This window comes from Cyprinus carpio, chromosome A1, assembly GCF_018340385.1.
Source record: "Cyprinus carpio isolate SPL01 chromosome A1, ASM1834038v1, whole genome shotgun sequence".
NCBI lineage: Eukaryota > Metazoa > Chordata > Actinopteri > Cypriniformes > Cyprinidae > Cyprinus > Cyprinus carpio.
The window spans coordinates 35,764,107-35,783,552 of record NC_056572.1 but is presented as its reverse complement, the minus strand read 5'-3'; the positions used below and the strand labels follow the sequence as shown (position 1 = coordinate 35,783,552).

General features: G+C 35.4%; 1 protein-coding gene across 1 annotated transcript in view; it reads right to left on the bottom strand.

Annotated features, from left to right (window-relative positions):
- LOC122146908 (uncharacterized protein MG461 homolog) overlaps positions 1-13,416 on the bottom strand; it is a 29,855-nt gene extending 16,439 nt beyond the window's left edge. The window contains exon 1 of the mRNA XM_042767072.1: positions 13,205-13,416. Coding sequence (XP_042623006.1) covers positions 13,205-13,292 — 88 coding nt within the window. The 5' untranslated portion in view covers positions 13,293-13,416. The remainder of the gene's footprint in view (positions 1-13,204) is intronic.
- Between the last annotated feature and the right edge of the window lie 6,030 nt (positions 13,417-19,446).

The following is a 19,446-nucleotide window of genomic DNA, read 5'->3' as shown; positions in this document are numbered from 1 at the left end:
ATTCTAATCTGTTTAACAATCTGCAAGAAAAAAAAAAGAGAACTGGGTTTGGTTTTGAATGAAAGGGTTAAGGGAGCTCTTGTGAGGTCTCGGTTTGTCTCTATTGAAAGTGAAAGTGAAAGTGACGTGACATTCAGCCAAGTATGGTGACCCATACTCAGAATTTGTGCTCTGCATTTAACCCATCCGAAGTGCACACACACAGAGCAGTGAACACACACACACACTGTGAACACACACCCGGAGCAGTGGGCAGCCATATGCTGCGGCGCCCGGGGAGCAGTTCAGTGCCTTGCTCAAGGGCACCTAAGTCATGGGTATTGAGGGTGGAGAGAGCGCTGTACATTCACTCCCCCCACCCACAATTCCTGCCGGCCCGAGACTCGAACTCACAACCCTTCGATTGGGAGTCCGACTCTCTAACCATTAGGCCACGACTTCCACAATTAATGACATGGATGCTCCTAGTGCTTATTTTTTTTTTTAATTTGGAGCACAAAGTGGCACAACAGAAACAGATGTCATGTCTTCGCCTTCCTGATGGGAGGGTGACCAGTAATATTACAGAGATGAGGCATCATGCAGTGGATTTTTATTCCAATCTCTATGCTGCTGAACAATGTTATACTGACTGTGCCGAACAGCTAATTCAAGACTTGCCTCAAATAGACTCGGACTCTAAGACTGATTTGGACACTGAACTTTCCCTTCAAGAGCTCATTACTGCAGTTGGTCAGCTTGGTATTGGAACGATCTCCCGGTATTGATGGGTTGCCCTCTTAATTTTACAAGCATTTTTGGAATTTTATTTGACAAGACTTATATGAGGTTTTCTGTGAATGTAGAAAAGATGGTTGTTTGCCTATATCTTGTCAACGTGCAGTGCTATCTTTATTACCAAAAAAGGGAGATTTATCTCTTTTAAAAAATTGGAGACCCGTTGCATTACTGACCACTGATTACAAAATTATGTCTAAGTGTCTTGCTAATAGATTAAAAGAATATCTAAATTTGATTACACAAAAAGATCAAACTTATTGTATCCCAGAGATGACAATAATGGATAATTTGTTTTTAATTCGGGATATTTTAGATATTTGTAAAAGTTTTGACTTGAAAGTTGGTTTATTTTCTTTAGATCAAGAGAAAGCCTTTGATCGGGTTGATCATGGCTATCTTTTTAATGTTTTAAAAGCTTTTGGTATTGGTGATTCTTTCCTAAATATGGTCATATTGCTGTATTCCGGTGCTGCTTGCATTGTTAAAGTAGGAGGCGGGCTAAGCCGGCCAATCCCAGTTTCAAGGGGTATCAGACAAGGTTGTCCTTTATCAGGGCAACTTTATAGCATTGCTATTGAGCCTCTTCTTTTTAACTTGCATAGAACTTTGTCTGGGTTTATTTTTCCTGGTTTATCTCAGAGTTCAAGTATTACTGTAAGTGCTTTTGCTGATGATGTGACAGTGTTTGTTAATCATGAAAGAAACATTAAGGCCCTGGTTAGTGCACTTAATGTGTATGAAAAAGCCTCATCGGCGAAAGTGAACTGTGATAAAAGTGAGGCCTTTTGGGCAGGGCAGTTTTCTGATGAGAATCTTCCACAGTTGCCAGGGGGTCTTGCATGGAAAAAAGAGGGGTTAAAGATTTTAGCCATTTATTTTGGGAAAAGTGAGTTTCAAAAGTTAAATTGGGAGGGTTTAGAGGAAAGAGTGTGTACCCGATCGTTTGAGAAGGATATAACTGCAGCCTGGAGATCTCCAAATGGGGGCGGGAACTCCAAAACGGGGTGGGAGCTCCAAAATAGGGCGTGGCTTCCTCCCATTGACAGACAGGCACATGACACGCAAGCGCAATTTTTCTCCCCAATCAACTTAAGTGCAAACGCTGATTCTAAAGATTTTATTGGTTGTGTTAATTAAAGTGTTGTTTCCTACACTATGCGATATGAGATCATTCCGTAACTCCCCAACTGGACCTCGCCGGACAATGGCACCTTTTTAGTTACACCCAGCGTCACTACCCCTTTCTACCCTGCAAATTTCGAGCCCCAGGATGCCCCCGTTTGCTGAGAAAAAAGCGTTAGAGCTGCGCTGGGACGGCTCGCGGGAGACCTCGTGGGGTGATTCACGTTTATATCATTAAGCAGAGGTTCAAACTCCAGTCCGAACATCACTGGCCACAAGCTTTGGGGTTGCTCTCACAGAGAATATTTATTTATATAGCATATTTTATTTTATGAAAATAAAATTAACTAGAAACAATGTTTAATTTATAAAATTTTATTTTGAAATGTAAGTCAATAACAATTGGCTGGAGCCAGAGCCAATGGCGAAAGTCTTTGCGCGAGGAGACCCCACCCCATTTTGGAGGTTCTGCCCAATTTTGGAGTTCACGCCCCATTTTGGAGATCTCCGGCCTGCAGTTATATCTACTTGGATTGTTTCGCTGGAAATGGTTGCTACCCCAGCTGTCCTATAGGGGAAGAGTTTTGGTCGCTAATAATTTAGTGGCTCCTACACTTTGGCATAAACTGTGCGTACTGCAGCCACCTACAGGACTGATTCAAAGCATTCAAAGGAGTTTGGTGACCTTTTTCTGGTCAGGACAGCACTGGATTTGAGTAGCCGCTTTGTATCTTCCAGTAAAAGAAGGCGGGCAGGGCTTGGTGGATATTAAGTCCAGGATAGTGACTTTTCGGCTCCAAACAGCCCAAAGACTCTTGTTTAATAAAAAATTCTGCCTGGATGGACACTGCAACAGCTCTTTTAAGGAGGGCAGGTGGAATGGGGTTTGATAAACATTTGTTTTTAATGCAATTGCAAGAGAAAGAAATGGTGGATCTTCCCCCCTTCCCCTGTTACAGATCTGTGCTGGAGGCCTGGAAGGTTTTTATCGTATCAAGATCACCTAATACACCTGCTGGTGATTAGTTGTTAGAGGAACCATTGTTTTTCAACTCCTTTTTATCTTCAAGACAGTTGTCATCTGAAAATGTTCGAGCACGACTGTTAGCGGCTGGGTGCAGTAAGCTGGGACATATTCTGAGAAGTGATTTGAAAGACTTAAGCCAAAGAAGCTGTGTGTGAAATCGATCCGGTTTTTACAACAATGCACTGCAAAGATATTCAAGGACTTGAGCACAGAATATCAAGTTTTTTTGAAAGACCCAGATGTCCTAAATGAATGGGTTGAGGGGTATGGTCATCTTTTTCCCTTAATCAATGTAAGCGCGGCTGTGGACGACTGGGTAGAAGATGAAAGCTGTTTACTGACTCTGAAAACACCAGTTCTGGAAAGCTTTGATTCTGCTGGAAAGAAATCACTCTATTTGATATCTGTTAAAGTCTCCAACGTGCAATCTTTGAATGGAGTTTCTTCAACAAGATGGACACAGTTCTTTGCATCTGATTTTTCTCCTAAAGGCAGCTGGCGTACCCTGTACAAATTTCCGATTGACAAGCGGACAGGTGACCTCCAGTGGAGGATTGTACATGGGGCAATAGCTACAAACAGACATGTGGTACACCTCAATCCTGGTGTTGGGGTGGGTTGCCCTTTTTGTTCTGAGACTGAGTCAATTTTTCATCTCTTTGTGAAGTGTTCAAGATTGGTTAATCTTGTTGATTTTTTAAGCATTTGTTTTTTGTCCCTGGGTGTAGATTTTTCTTTTCAATTGTTCATTTTTGGGCCAAAGTAGTCAGTTCAAAAGAAAAATGTGATTGTTTTAATTAATTTTTTATCTGGCACTGCAAAATTGGCTATTTGGAAGACAAGAAAAAACAGACTGCTGGGGCAAAGGTCAATAAGCGTTGTGCCTATGTTTTTAGGTTTGGTACACAGCAAAAAAACCAGAGTGAAATTAACTCTGCTGGGAGTACATGTGAGACCACACTCAAGAGTGTGAAAGTGTTAAAATAGGAGTGTTAAATTAACACTTGAATCAGAGTTAAAGTTAATGAGATAATTAAGTGATTAATTGAGTGATGATTGACCATTATTGACAAGACCTGATGTTAATGAGCAGAATCAACAAAGACGAAAATCACTATTTTAATGTCACCATTATAGTGGCCAATGTTTGCTTTAGTTGGGCTCTTGACCCTTAATATTTTAAAGTCAGATTTTGTTTGGATGTTGTAATGGAGTTATAAAACAGACGGGCAAACAAAAAATATTGGTTTTCCTGAATCACTGAGTTAAACTTTCATTCTTGATTATTGCGGCTGAATGGTTCTTTAGCATAGGACTACCGGCATTTTAAATACAATCTGTGAAATTTCTTAAAAGTTGTATGTTCAAAAATCTTTCAAAAGAGTCTTTCATTTAGACATGCAAACATCAAGAATCAACCTGTGAACCTCAACGACGGTGACAATCAAAAAAGCATGTTGCAGGAGACTTGTGTTGCAGTGCATCATGGGAGCCATGGATGAATTTTGATAGGTGGCACCCAGAATGTACTGCAACACAAGTCTCCTGTATCTTGTAATCTGTTGCCACAATTTTATTGAGTAAATATAGAGTATCACTTTTTACAGTGTGTGTTTTCAAGCCCCCAAAACAGAGTTATTGAAGACACCTGATGTTAACAAACAGAATCACTGAAGGAGAATAAGCTGCATTTTGGTTACCATTACGGTGGTCAGTGTTTGCTTTAGTTGGGCTCTTGACCCTTAAACTTTTAAACAAATTTTTTGGTTGCTGTAATTGTGATACAGCAGTTAGACAAGCCAATAAAGAATAAGATCAGGTGGTGTTGTTTGCTTTGATATCATTTGATCTGGATTTCTGAGTTGGTTGTGTCTTATCAACAACAGGCGTCCTTTGGTTATACAGTATAAGGTCTGGTATTTTGTAAGAAGCATTTCTGATCAAAACATTTAAAAAAGAAGAATATTTCGTTCATTTAGGCACACATACATCAAGAATCAAGCTGAGAACCTCAACAATGGTGAACATCAAAAAGCATGTTGCACTGCATTCAGGCTCCCATCATGTTTTGCGGCATGAATAAATTATGAGATGAATTGTCTTAGATTTATTCTTAATATTTTCTTTTACTTTACATTTTTATGTAATTTTTAGTAGCTTGTTTTATGATGCTTACAGTTTATCTGTTAATCTGAATATGCTGTTTGTCACCATTCTTGAGATTCATACGCTGGTTCTTGATGTCACTGTGTGTCTAAAAGAAGGTTTCCCTTCCCCACTACAAATTTTTTCTTAATCAGAATTCTTAAACTGGATTTTACAGAAAATTTCAGGTCTTCTATTGTTGAATTACAGGGCCTGCTATATTGAATGTTAACAGAAGTGGAGAGTCCAGGGGTCAGAAAGTAAAAGTCCTGCCATATGTTTATTGCACCAATGAACTCAGCAGCTGATTTCACCAGAGGAGGAATCAAGTCATTCCTTCCAAGTCACAAACGAGTCTCAAGTTAAATCCCAAGTCCTCAAAGAGTTAAAGTTAATGAAATAATTAAGTGACTAATTAAATGAAGATTGTGCATTAGTGATGAACACCTGCTGTTAACAATCAACATCACTGAAGAAAAGAGAAACATAAGAACTACAACTGACTTTAAGCACAGCCTTGGATGAAATCAATTGAAAGGAAAAAAAAAAAACTTTGCCACCATAATTGTGGTCAGTATTTGCTTCAGTTGGACTCTTGAGCCTTTTAACAGTTTTGATAAATTTGCTTCTAAGCAAATGCATTACTGTTTCATAGCAAACGTTTGTGCAATGCTGAAGCAAATCTTGAGCTAGCAGGTAACTTATGCTTTTGATGACTGTATGATCTTGATTTGAATTTCTTTATTGTTCTTTAAAAAAAGAGAAATATCTCATTATGCAAATGCCACCATAATACTTCAATATTAAGAAAGAAAAAGAAAAAAAAATAGTGTTTAGGATTAGGCATTTAGCCATGAACATTTATCATATGATCCTCAAAAGTGGTGACAAATAATTATTCATACTGCAGTGCATTATGGGAGTTTTTCATGTATTGCAAAATGAAGCATTTTGTTGATTTTCACCATTGTAGAGATTCATATGCTGGTTCTTGGTATCTGTGTGTGTGTCTAAAAAGCACTGGAGTTCAAATTTCTGTATGTGTTACACAGATTTAAAATTTATTCTCTGTAAATATTATAACAGTACTTTTTTTGCATGCTGTAGTTTCACTGGGATGATTATTCAAAATCTAAACTTATGAAAAAAACAAACACTATTTTGAATATAATCACACCAGCTCATTGTGACTATCTGTTTAATGCATATCACTGATCTCTCTTCTCTACAACACCACATATAGAACTACAGAGAAAGATCTAGTACAACAAGTCAAGGGTCAAGAGCACAACTAAATCAAACACTGATCTCCATGATGGTGGCATCGTTTTAACCAATAAAACATTAACATCTGATCCTCTGTAATTTACAACAACAACAGGTGTTCATCACTAATGCACAATCATCATTTAATTAGTCACTTAATTATCTCATTAACTTTAACTCTTTGAGGACTTGGGATTTGACTTGAGACTTGTTTGTGACTTGGAAGGAATGACTTTGATTCCTCCTCCGGTGAAATCAGCTGCTGAGTTCATGGGTGGAACAAAAACATGGCAGGACTTTTACTTTCTGACCCCTGGACTCTCCACCTCTGAATGTTAATTTAACTCAGAGAACAGGCTCTATTTATAACACTCAGGCCAAACAATGATTATGTAAAATCATAACTGACCCCACCTGAAAACATCTTTACTCTTAGCATATCTAGCTGTTATAATTCAGTTACAACAGCCATACAAAATGTAATATTAAAAAGTCAAAGGGTCAAGAGCTCAACTATAGCAAACACTGACCACTATAATGGTAACCCTATAAATGTACCCTTTTCTCCTTCAGTGATTCTGTTTTATGAACTTAAGATGTCTTCAATAACTCTGTTTTGGGGGACTGAAGACACAAACTTCTGAACATGCCTGTATCATATCTATGTAAGCAATAAAAATATGAATTTGTAAAAAAGTTGACGTCATGTGCATGCATATAATGTTTTCACAGGGTGTTTCATAATCTCCAACTACTGGCCTGTCATGTATAACACAGTATTCTTTATCAGTGTTTTTGTTTGCTTTTTTTTTTTTCAATGAAATCAATATTTTTGTATAAATTTTACTTATTTTTTTCATGTTCTTCTACTCATTTTGAAAGGTTGCTTGTAAGAATCTAATTTGATTATTTCTAAATAATTCTAATGTGTTAAATTTAATTATAATATTGGATGTAAAATTTTAAACAATTTTATCGAGTAAATAAAGTGAATAATTTTTTACAGTGGGGCTGTCAAAATGACAGAAAAACTAAATTCAAACTTAAATATTATCAAAATTCAAAGCTTTTGGTTTCTCTCCTGAGGCCACAAGAGGGCACATCATTTTATATGGATTTCTAAACATGCCACTCTCTTGTGCTAGATGCAAGTACAACACTGATAGATGTCCATCTAGAAAATGTGATAAATAGGCGTTCTGTGTGAATGGCTTGGTTTCGGTTTTGACGTAAACAACATCTTCTCCACATTGATGCTCTCATTTTCCACAATATATTGAGTGAACAACAGAGCATCGCCGCATCTAGTGGATTCAACTGGATAGGCTAACAAATGCAATAAAATGCAATGACACGTACATCGTCGTCGCATTTCGTGCGCCACTGATAAGGCTGCCTGATGGCTGCCACAGACCTAAAATTAGAATGAAACAGCTTTGCATTCGAATGAGGATTTTTTTTTTTAATTCAACGAATATTCGAAATGTGATTTTTTTTTTTTTTGACAGCCCTAATTCCCTCTCAGTCACATACCTGACTGAAAGGCTCATTATGCAGCTCATTTTGTCTTCATAGGTGTGAATCACAGGATTATGCATGAACATTCATGCCCTCATTCAATAAAAAGCCACTTTTCAAAAGAAGTCTTGTGTTAGGACAGGTCCAATGTGCTCTGAAGTGAAATGTTAATCTCACATAAGTGTTTACTTATTTTAAGGGTAAGCTAACTGTGAGGTGACATTGCAGACTGTGTTTTTCAAGTGTTGATCATTATAAATGCAACACTTTTGTTTTTGGCCCCATTTTTGATGAGCTGAACTCAATGATCTAAGACTTTTTTATGTACACAAAAGGCCTATTTCTCTCAAATATTGTTCACAAATCTGTCTAAATCTGTGTTAGTGAGCACTTCACCTTTGCCGAGATAATCCATCCACCTCACAGGTGTGGCATATCGAGATGCTGATTAGACAGGATGATTATAACACAGGTGTGCCTTAGGCTGGCCACAATAAAAGGCCACTCTAAAATGTGTAGTTTTACTGTACTGGGGGGTCCGGAGGGGTCCGAAACCAGTCAGTATCTGGTGTGACCACCATTTGTCTCATGCAGTGCAACACATCTCCTTCACATGAAGTTGATCAGGTTGTTGATTGTGGCCTGTGGAATGTTGGTCCACTGCTCTTTAATGGCTGTGCGAACTTGCTGGATATTGGCAGGATCTGGAACATGCTGTTGTATACCTTGATCCAGAGCATCCCAAACATACTCAATGGGTGACATCTCCGGTGAGTATGCTGGCCATGCAAGAACTGGGATGTTTTCAGCTTCCAGGAATTGTGTACAGATCCTTGCAACATGGGGCCGTGCATTATCATGCTGTAACATATGGTGATGGTCGTGGATGAATGGCACAACAATGGGCCTCAGGATGTCATCACAGTATCTCTGTGCATTCAAAAAATGCCATCAATAAAATGCACCTGTGTCCATTGTCCATAACATTCGCCTGCCCATACCATAACCCCACTGCCACCATGGGCCACTCGATCCACAACGTTGAAATCAGCAACACGCTCACCCACACGACACCATACATGCTGTCTGCCATCTGCCCTGTAAATTGAAAACCAGGATTTATCCATGAAGAGAACACTTTTCCAAAGTGTCAGACACCATTGAATGTGAGCATTTGCCTACTCAAGTCAGTTAGGACAATGAACTGCATTCAGGTCGAGACCCAGATGAGGACAACGAGTATGCAGTTGAGCTTCCCTGAGACGGTATCTGACAGTTGGCATAGTGTTCAAAAGCTTGTGTTTTCAAGCCCCCAAAACAGAGTTATTGAAGACACCTGATGTTAACAAACAGAATCACTGAAGGAGCATAATCTACATTTTGGTTACCATTACGGTGGTCAGTGTTTGCTTCAGTTGGGCTCTTGACCCTTAAACTTTTAAACAATTTTTTGATTGCTGTAATTGTGATACAGCAGTTAGACAAGCCAATAAAGAATAAGATCATCTGGTGTTGTTTGTTTTGACATTTGATCTGGATTTTGTCTTATCAACAACAGACGTCCTTTGTCTATACAGTATAAGGTCTGGTATTTTTCAGCATAATCAGAGAGATTCTAAGAAGCAAATATTTCAAACATTTAAAAAAAGAAAGTATATTTCATTTAGGCAACAGAGATCAAGAATCAGGCCTGAGAACCTCAACAATGGTGACCATCAAAAAGCATGTTGCACTGCATTCTGGGTGCCACCAATCAAAACTCATTTATGGCTCCCATCATGCTTTGAGGCATGAATAAATTATGAGATTAATTGTCTTAAGATTTATTCTTAATATTTTCTTTTATTTTTACTTTTTTATGCAATTTTTAGTAGCTTGTTTTGTGATGCTTACAGTTCATCTGTTAATCTGAACAGGCTCTATTTATAACACTCAGGCCAAACAATGATTATGTAAAATCATAACCAACACCACCTGAACAGCTTTACTCTTGGCATATCTAGCTGTTATAATTCAGTTACAACAACCATACAACATGTAATATTCAAAAGTCAAGGGTCAAGAGCCCAACTAAAGCAAACACTGACCACTATAATGGTAACCCTATAAATTTACCCTTTGTCTCCTTCCCTTCAGTGATTCTTTTGTGAACTTTAGGTGTCTTCAATAACTATGTTTTGAGGGACTGAAGACACAAACTTCTGAACATTATGCCTGTATCATATCTATGTAAGCAACAAAAATGTGAATTTGTAAAAAAGTTGACATCATGTGCATACATATAATGTTTTCACAGGGTGTTTCATGCATCGCCAACTACTGGCCTGGCATGTATAACATAGTATTCTTTAGCATAGTTGTTTTTTTTTTCCCAATGAAATCAATATTTTGTGTGTATTTTACTTAATTTTTTCATGTTCTTCTAATCATTTTGAATGGTTGCTTGTAAGCATCTAATTTGATTATTTCTAATTAATTCTAATGTGTTAAATTTACTTAATAATATAGGATATACAATTTTAAACAATTTTATTGAGTAAATAAAGTGAATCATTTTTTACAGTGCATTGTGCTGTGTGATAAAACTGCACATTTTAGTGTAGCCTTTAATTGTGGCCAGCCTAAGGCACACCTGTGCAATTATCATGCTAATCAGCATCTTGATATGCCACACCTGTGAGGTGGATGGATTATCTTGGCAAAGAAGTGCTCACTAACACAGATTTACACAGATTTGTGAACAATATTTGAGAGACATTGTGTACATAGAAAAAGTCTTAGATCTTTGAGTTCAGCTCATAAAAAATGGGGGCAAAAACAAAGGTGTTGCATTTATAATTTTGTTCAGTGTATTTAGGTGCCTTTATTTTGCTTGCATTTATCAAATATTTTTTGTCATATAGATGTGATGCTTAGTCTTAATTTGGTGGAATACTTGATTTTTTTTTCTGAATTGTTTAATGTGTGTTTACTTGTATAATCCACTTTTCGTGTGCAGTTATGCTCAGGAATGTTGTTTCAAATTAGTGCATCAACAATAAAACACATTTTACCAGAAAAAAAATAAATAATAATAATTACCCTTCAGTGTGTGCATTAATAATAAATAAATGATTATTGTGTTCACTTTCACAGGTTAACATTTATAACTCATTAATAAATGGTACACAGGTGTCCACTTTACATTAATGTTCATTTTAACAGGTTATTAACATTTATAACTCATTAATAAATGGTACACAGGTATCCACTTTACATTAATGTTTACTTTCACAAGTTATTAACGTTTATAACTCATTAATAATGGTTCACAGGTGTTCACTTTACATTAATGTTCACTTCAACAGGTTATTAACATTTATAACTCATTAATAAATGGTCCAAAGGTGTTCACTTTACATTAAGGTTCACTTTAACAGGTTATTAAAATTTATAACTCATTAATAAATGGTTAACAGGTGTCCACTTTACATTAAAGTTCACTTTAACAGGTTATTAACATTTATAACTCATTAAAAAATGGTTAACAGGTGTCCACTTTACATTAAAGTTCACTTTAAGCAGGTTATTAACATTTATAACTCATTAATTAATGGTTCGCAGGCAACCACTTTAGATTAAGGTTTACTTTTAGAAGTTATTAGCATTTATAACTCATTAATAAATGGTTCACAGGTGCCCACTTAAATTAACATTCACACACACAATCAAATAAAAAAAAAAAACTCATTAATAAATGGTTCACAAGTGTTCACTTTACATTAAGATTCACTTTTACAGGTTATTAACGTTTATAACTTATTCATAAATTATTTACATTAAGGTTCAGAGGTAACTAATATTGGAATTTTTTTTATTGTTGATATTTCGTCAAATTATGATTGTGATTTTTTTCCACCCCAAAATAAAGTTTGATCATTTCATCTTGATAAACAAAATATACCAGATTCTAATCAGTGTTCTGAATAGGAATCATGAACGTTTGCAGCGTATCATGGGCAAGATGCAGAGTAGATTCTGGTGAGAAACATTGTACAAATAGTGACATGAGTCATGAGATATAAATGAGAGAACACTAAATACAACACCCTCCAGTATCACTATAAAGGTCCAATTTTGCTTCATCATGAAATAAATCAGAAATCCTGTTTTGGGTGAAAAAAGTATAATAAATATATTTATTAAGCCTTCATAATATGTGAGTTAAAAATTGCTCACCATTTTTGGCAGGTATTGCATTAAAATCACCCTTTTTATTCTGTTCTAATCTTGAAATCAGAGCTGTTTAGAGTGGTGCAGGTATGGCGCCAGAACCCGAAGACTACTTCACTGCTTATTTTCTTAAGATTTTCCTATGGGGTTTTATAATTTTTTTTTTTCTTCTTCTTCTTCTTCTTCAATTAGTTGAGTAAAATAAAACCTGTGGTAAACATAACTTGACAATACTTACAATACTTTGACATTTTGGCGAAACTTATACCATTACACATCATGTTCAGGAACTCATGTGCCCCAAAAATCACGAGAACATTCCACTGTAAGTTAAATTTGTTCAAAGATGAGTGTATTTTGTACAATATTTGCAAAAGCTTTTTATGACATAATTACAAGTAACACAATTACTAAATTTACATTGATAAGTTTACTTACAGACATTTATGAGTTTATTTTAAAATACTGAAACATACTGAAAATCTAAATAAAGCTCTGTAAACACTTTTTACAAAACTCGAAAGTGTGTCTGATCAGGTGATGAAAAGTTCTACACACACTTCTGGTCTCCTCGCCTACTTGAACACTTGGATCAAATACAGGAAATACGTCATATAAGTAGACAAGTGGACAAGTGCAAAGACTGAAAGTGTGGGTATTTGGATGTGCCCTGTAAACTATCTTTATTTCCTTTCTAAATTGCCTTTACTATCTTTATGTGACAGTTAATGTGATAACAGGAGCTGAAAGACTGAATATATGCTGCTTAATTTTTAACTAATCTAATGCTTTGTAGACTATTTTGAAAACAAAAACACTGGTTAGTCTCATTATAATATCTGATTTGTTTCTACTTGCCCATTTGAATCGGCTTCTTCGTTAAGATATTTGTTTCATGATGTTCATTTTTTTTCGTGTCATCTCAAGTCAAGACAAGTTGAGATTCAAAGAAACAAATAACTTTATTTGCATGTATTAATTAAACATCTTATACTTTAACTATAATCATGTGCTGAACAGAACTTGAACTCCTGGTTTGTTAATCATAATTTTGGAAGTAGCAGATAGAAATTACTCTAATCACGAATGCACATTACATTTACATTCATACACAACACGTCTCCCTTCCCTTACCTTCACTTGCTTCATAGGACTTTTTTAGATCCTGGAGACTTTTCCTGTGATCGGAGAGAGTTTTTCTGGTTTGCTCAGATCGAGGCATCTTCTCTTTTATCTTCTTTTTGTGGGTTGTTAAAAACTCTGATGCGGCAATAAAGATCTGTAGAACTGCTTACAGGTTTCATAGATCTAGCAGCTCAACTCACTGAAATAAATGTTCAGCAAAGTCGTTATGAGGGTGTGTCTCATACAAATGTTTAGCTTGTTCACTGGCATGAGACACATTAGATGGACTGCTGATGACAATACTATGAAATAAAGTACTGCCAGTTGAACAATACTTTTTTACTTAATTTTTTAATACTTAATTTTTTGTATTTATTCGTCTTGCAGTTATAGGTATTGATAGGTGAGCCTGTTTGTCAACTATACACAAATGTAATACAAATATTACATAATAAGGACTAAAGGAATAATTCACAAAAATAAATAAATTAAAAATAAATGTACTGCCTCAATGTTTTTTCATACCTGAAAGGCTTTCTCTCTTCTGTGGAAAAGTGATTTTGAGAAATTACACCTCAAAATCACTTTTAGATCCAAATAAACTGTGCATGTATGTAACATGTGTAATGTATGGTGGGTTATAATATATATATATATATATATATATATATATATATATATATATATATATATATATATATATATATATCATTCTGTTTAATGTAATTGATTTTGACATGTTTTTCCTTGTGTGTGTCATGCTTTTGTCTGATTTTTCAGGGGTATCTTGTTAGTAAATGTGACAGGTGCCTTGAAAAACATAAAACAAAGCCACACCCCTGTGTAATACGCAGCTGAGCAGGTTCAAACTGTAAGGTGTGGAAAGGTTGTGTCTGTAATTATAACACATATTACTTCAATAGCTCTTCGGTTAATTGCACGCAGTAGTTTCTATTATTAGCTTGTTATTCTTTTCATTCAGATTAAACACAGAGGGCTTGGTTTCTTTTGACTAAATGTTCATAAGAGCAATACAAAACATTCTGTGTTTTAAAGTAACTGAATCCAGTGGACCCGGTTTTTATATTTAATGCAGGAACAGATCTGTGTGCATATTTCTCATGCACAGTTTCAGTTCCATGACTTTGTGTTTTGTGTCATTTGTCAGAGTAAATTTTACCTAATTATTATTTTATTAAATAATATGAGATAAAGAAAAAAAAAAAAAGAAAAAAAAAAACATTTTGTATTTTGCAGAAGACAAAAGTGAAGTGACAGAAGTAAATATTTAGTAAATATTGAGGAAATATCCATATAAACTAAGTCAATCCTAATGCAACACACCTAAAACAGATCTAAAACGGTATTCAATTCATACTCATTCACATACTATTTAAAAGCAAAAATACAGTTAATTAATACAGTTAATTACAGCTAACAGTGTTCCTGTAGCTCAAGTGGTAGAGCATTGCGTTACGAAGCGCAAGGTTGGGGTTTTGATTCCCGGGAACACATGATAGGTAAAAATTGATAGTCTGAATGCACTGTAAGTTGCTTTGGATAAAAGCGTCTGCTAAATGCATAAATTTAATTTAAATTTAATTTATTTAATTTATTTAATGTAAAATTATACATTGGATTTAATGAATAAGTTACACGTACAACAAACTGGTAATGTCATAGTGGTATCGTGTACTGTAATCGAATGTAGCCTAAGTTATACCTGTTGAACCATAGACAGCACATGCTGTGTTCATCTAATAAAGATCTTCATCGCTAGCAAACAAAAGCCTTTGCAGATTTGCTTTTAACTGACTGTAGAGCCAAAGCCATGCCTTCAACGCTCTTGATGTTCTTAAATTTTCTGTTACAACTTTGAGTGAACCGCTTCAGCACTCAGCGTGTTGGGCAGGGAACTGAACGAATCGTTCAAACTGATTCGTGAACCAATTCACTGGTTTGCCAACTGGTTTGATCAAGCTTTTGAACAGAACTCAAAAGAATGAATCATTCACGAATGGGCATCGCTCATTGCCAACGGCGTGCAGAGAGTCCTGCCATATTTTGCTCCACCCATGAACTCAGCAGCTGATTTCACCAGAGGAGGAACCAAGTCATTCCTTCCAAGTCACAAACGAGTCTCAAGTTAAATCCCAAGTCCTCAAAGAGTTAAAGTTAATGAGATAATTAAGAGACTAATTAAATGATGATTGCTCATTAGGGATAAACATCTGCTGTTAACAATCAACATCACTGAAGAAAAGTTGACTTTAGCCAAAGTCTTAGATGAAATCAACTGAATTTTTTTTTTAAACACACACAAGATGCCACCATAACTGGTGGTCACGGTTTGCTTTAATTAGTCTCTTGACCCTTTTAATAATTCAAAAGTATTTATTTTAAAGCGATTGCAATATTAACAACAACATTTGTGTACTGCTGAATCAAAAGCTTGAAGTAGCAGTGTAAGTTGCTGTTTTTGCTAATAACTCATGATGAGTGAATATCATAAAGTGGTTTCTCTCTTTGGTTCATTAACTGATATTCAGGTACTGTAGAACTACAAAAAAAAAAAAGCCTATTAAACAAATGCCACCTTAATGTGTCAATATTGAAAAAAAAAAAAAAAAAAAAAAAAAAAAAACAGACATGAACCTTATCATTCTCAACAGTTGTGACAATAATATTTCATACTGAGGTGCATGATGGGAGTTTTTATTATGGTGTTACCCAGCATTCATTGCATCATGAAGCATTTTGTTGATTGTCACCATTGTTGAGATTCATATACTGGTTCTTGATGTCTGAGTGTGTCTGTTTTTACAGGCTTTTTTTTTTTTTTTTTGCAGTTCTACAGTACCTAAATGTCATTTAATAAACCAAGAAAGAGACAACTTTATGATGTTCACTCATCATGAGCTATTAACAGAAATCGCGAGTAACTCTGCTACTTCAAGCTTTTGAATCAGCAATGCACAAATATTTGCTGTGAAACAATATTAGAAACAAATTACTTTGAATTATTAAAAGGGTCAAGAGACTAATTAAAGCAAACATTGACCACAGTTATGGTGGCAATGGTGGTCATCTTGTGTGTTGATAAAAAAAAAAAAAAATCAGTATATTCCATCTAAGGCTGTGGCAGAAGTCAGTTGTAGTTCTTGTGTTTCACTTTTCTTCAGTGATGTTGATTGTTAAAAGCAGATGTTCATCACTAATGCACAATCTTCATTTAATTAATCACTTAATTATCTCATTAACCTTTAACTCTTTGAGGACTTGGGATTTAATTTGAGACTTGCTTGTGACTTTCGAAAGGAATGACTTGGTTCTTCTCTGGTTAAAACAGCTTGCTGAGTTCATGGGTGGAATAAACATATGGCAGGACTTCTTACTTTCTGACCCCTGGACTTTATACCTCTGCCAACTGCTGGGTCAAAACAACCCAACCGTTGGGTTTTTCCCTTTTAACCCAGCGCTGGGTTATATTTAACCCAGCATTTTTTAGAGTACACAGACATCAGTGTGTCAGAGATCCAGATCATATAAAGCAATGCTCACATTAAATCTCACCTAATAAGAGCATCAGAGCAGTAGAACATCTTTATCTTCATGTTTCAGTCATCCACAGTCCTGTACTTTAGATGAGCTGCTTTGCTAAGCGAGTGGCTTCAGGGAATAGTTATAACCTTTATTTTACCAGGAAAGGACATGCATTGAGATTAAAAATCTATTTTACAAGAGTTTTAATAGTGTAATGATTGAATCAGGCACCTTGTCTCTGCAAGTACACCCAGCTGCAGCCTGCAGATCGAGGCGGGGCTGCACGTGTCACCCAGCCCCATACCTAATCTGATTGGTTCGATCGTCTTTCATAGGCATAATTGATAGGAAATGTGTGTGTAGTTGGTGTAGGACGGAGTATGTTGTTTAAAAAACTAAAAACGCTGTGCAGTTTTACAAAGCCTTCATTATAATGCACAGTTGTTTATTGTTCACTTGTCTCATTATGTCTGATTTATTGAATCACGAGATGTTAGCTGCTGCAAGTTTAATCTTCTGGATCAGTCGAATTCACAAATGAATCATTGGGACATTCTAAAACGCTTAACGTGAAAGTACGTGGCTCAATGCATTAAAACGTTGTTTTATAAAGACCAAACTCAGTAAACTAATTATTAATAAAGCATTATATTCACAGACAAGCAGATATGAGCCCAGAATACGAACGCAACACGTTAAGCATTTTCCTCCCATAACCTGCTTGTCTGTAAATGTCTGAATACTTTATTAAAATTTTTTACTGAGTTTGGTCTTTTTAAAACACGTTTTAATGCATTACGCCACATTAAGCGTTTTCCTTTTAGTCTAATGGGTTTCTATGGGAGGAAAATGCTTAACACATAATTAAACGCATTGCGTTCTTATTCTGCCCTCATCTGCTTGTCTGTGAATAGAATGCTTTATTAATATTTTATTTACTGAGTTTGGTCTTTTAAAAACACCGTTTTAATGTGAATAGCGTAGAATATCCCGAATCATTCTAGCTGATTGAATAGAATGGTCACAAAATCAGAAAAGATACCAATTTAATATATTAATTTAATATAAATAGATTATAGGCCTACTTTATAAAGTTTATCTCAATATTTGACCGCAGTGGCTGTGAGGTTTTCGGATCTGGTTCGAGCTGGAATGAGTCAAAATGTGATGGTTTTTTTTTTTTTAATTTTGGCCGCCCCTGAAACCGGTCATATCATAAGTTAAGTTTTATTCAAAGATGTGCATTTATTACATGGACTGAGTAAAAACATGAAAAGTGTATAAAATGCGTGCGTATAACTGATCTCTAAATAGTACAATTGAATGATATATAAAAGTTTATCTTAACACTGTTAAAATATGTAAAACTGTTTAATGAAATAACCACAATCTTAACAACTGCACTGAAATAAGATCACGCATGAATTTGCGTTCGTTACTATAGCAACAGATTACAGGTATGTCCTTTCAGAATCATCACTGGCCGGTAGAAATAAAAGTTTCTTGATTTCTTCACTTTAAAATAAGGAGGAGCAGCATATTTTCCTGAAATAAAGGCGAGGGAAAAGTATATGCTTTGCAATAAGAAAATTAAAGTTTCATAAAATTTAAAATGACACACAGCAGACACATTAACCTATTGCGGTGTCATTTATCAACTGCATGATAGATAATTATAGGCTATAACAATAATTGTCTTGTCATTCTATATAAATTAAAAGAATACCGCTTTCTCATACTCTGATGATATTAAATAATCAAATTTTCAAAAAAATATTTAATTCATAATTCATTCTTCTATCTGAAGACCTGATCCTCCCTTCTGTGGATAATCAACCCAATTCATTTATTAAATGTAGTGGGTTGGTCGTCTGTCAGCCTAAAAATCAGCTTAAGTTAGCAAAACAATCATTTCAGGGACATGGCGAGTTACAGGCTAAAGGTTTTTTTTTTTTTTTTTTTTTTTCTGTGCATTATAATGAAGGCTTTGTAAAACTGCACAGCTTTTCCTAGTACGGCTCGCTGCAGCCTGCGCTGGACATCCAACCCCGCCCACATCCAAGTGTGACGTCAGAAGTCACACCCATCCCCGACACAACCCCGCCCACGTCCAAGTGTGACGTAAACGAAAGCCACGCCCATATCAAAAACGTCACCTCTTGTGATTTCCCCAACAGCTCCTAAAATGCTTATGTTGATTAAAGTAGGCTAATTGTCAATTAAAACTTTTAAACCTTACCTTGTTCATTTATGTAATGAGATAAATTCACATTTATTAAAAAACGATTTTGACCTACCCAAGGCAAAAATTGAAATGCATCAAATTTAAAGGGGACAATTAGATTTTGGTATTGTAAAAGTATGCAAAATTATTGTAAAAGTTGGTATTGTATAATTGTCATTTAATTTTCTAAAGATTTATTCCACTTATCATAAAATGTTAACATTTGAATGATAGAATCAACAGTTCCCCATATGCAGTAGGCTACACATACTTAGGCTGAATAAAGATTGCATTGACAGATTATATAAGTAACATGACATTGATCTTCAGGCCTTGTTCATCACAACTTGATATGAAACATGTCCAGGTCCTCCACATACTTAAAGATGAATGAAAAAGGCATCCATTGTTTCATTGGGTATTTTTATATTTAATATTTTACAAAAATAATTACATGAACAATTTTACAAAAAAAAAAAAAATA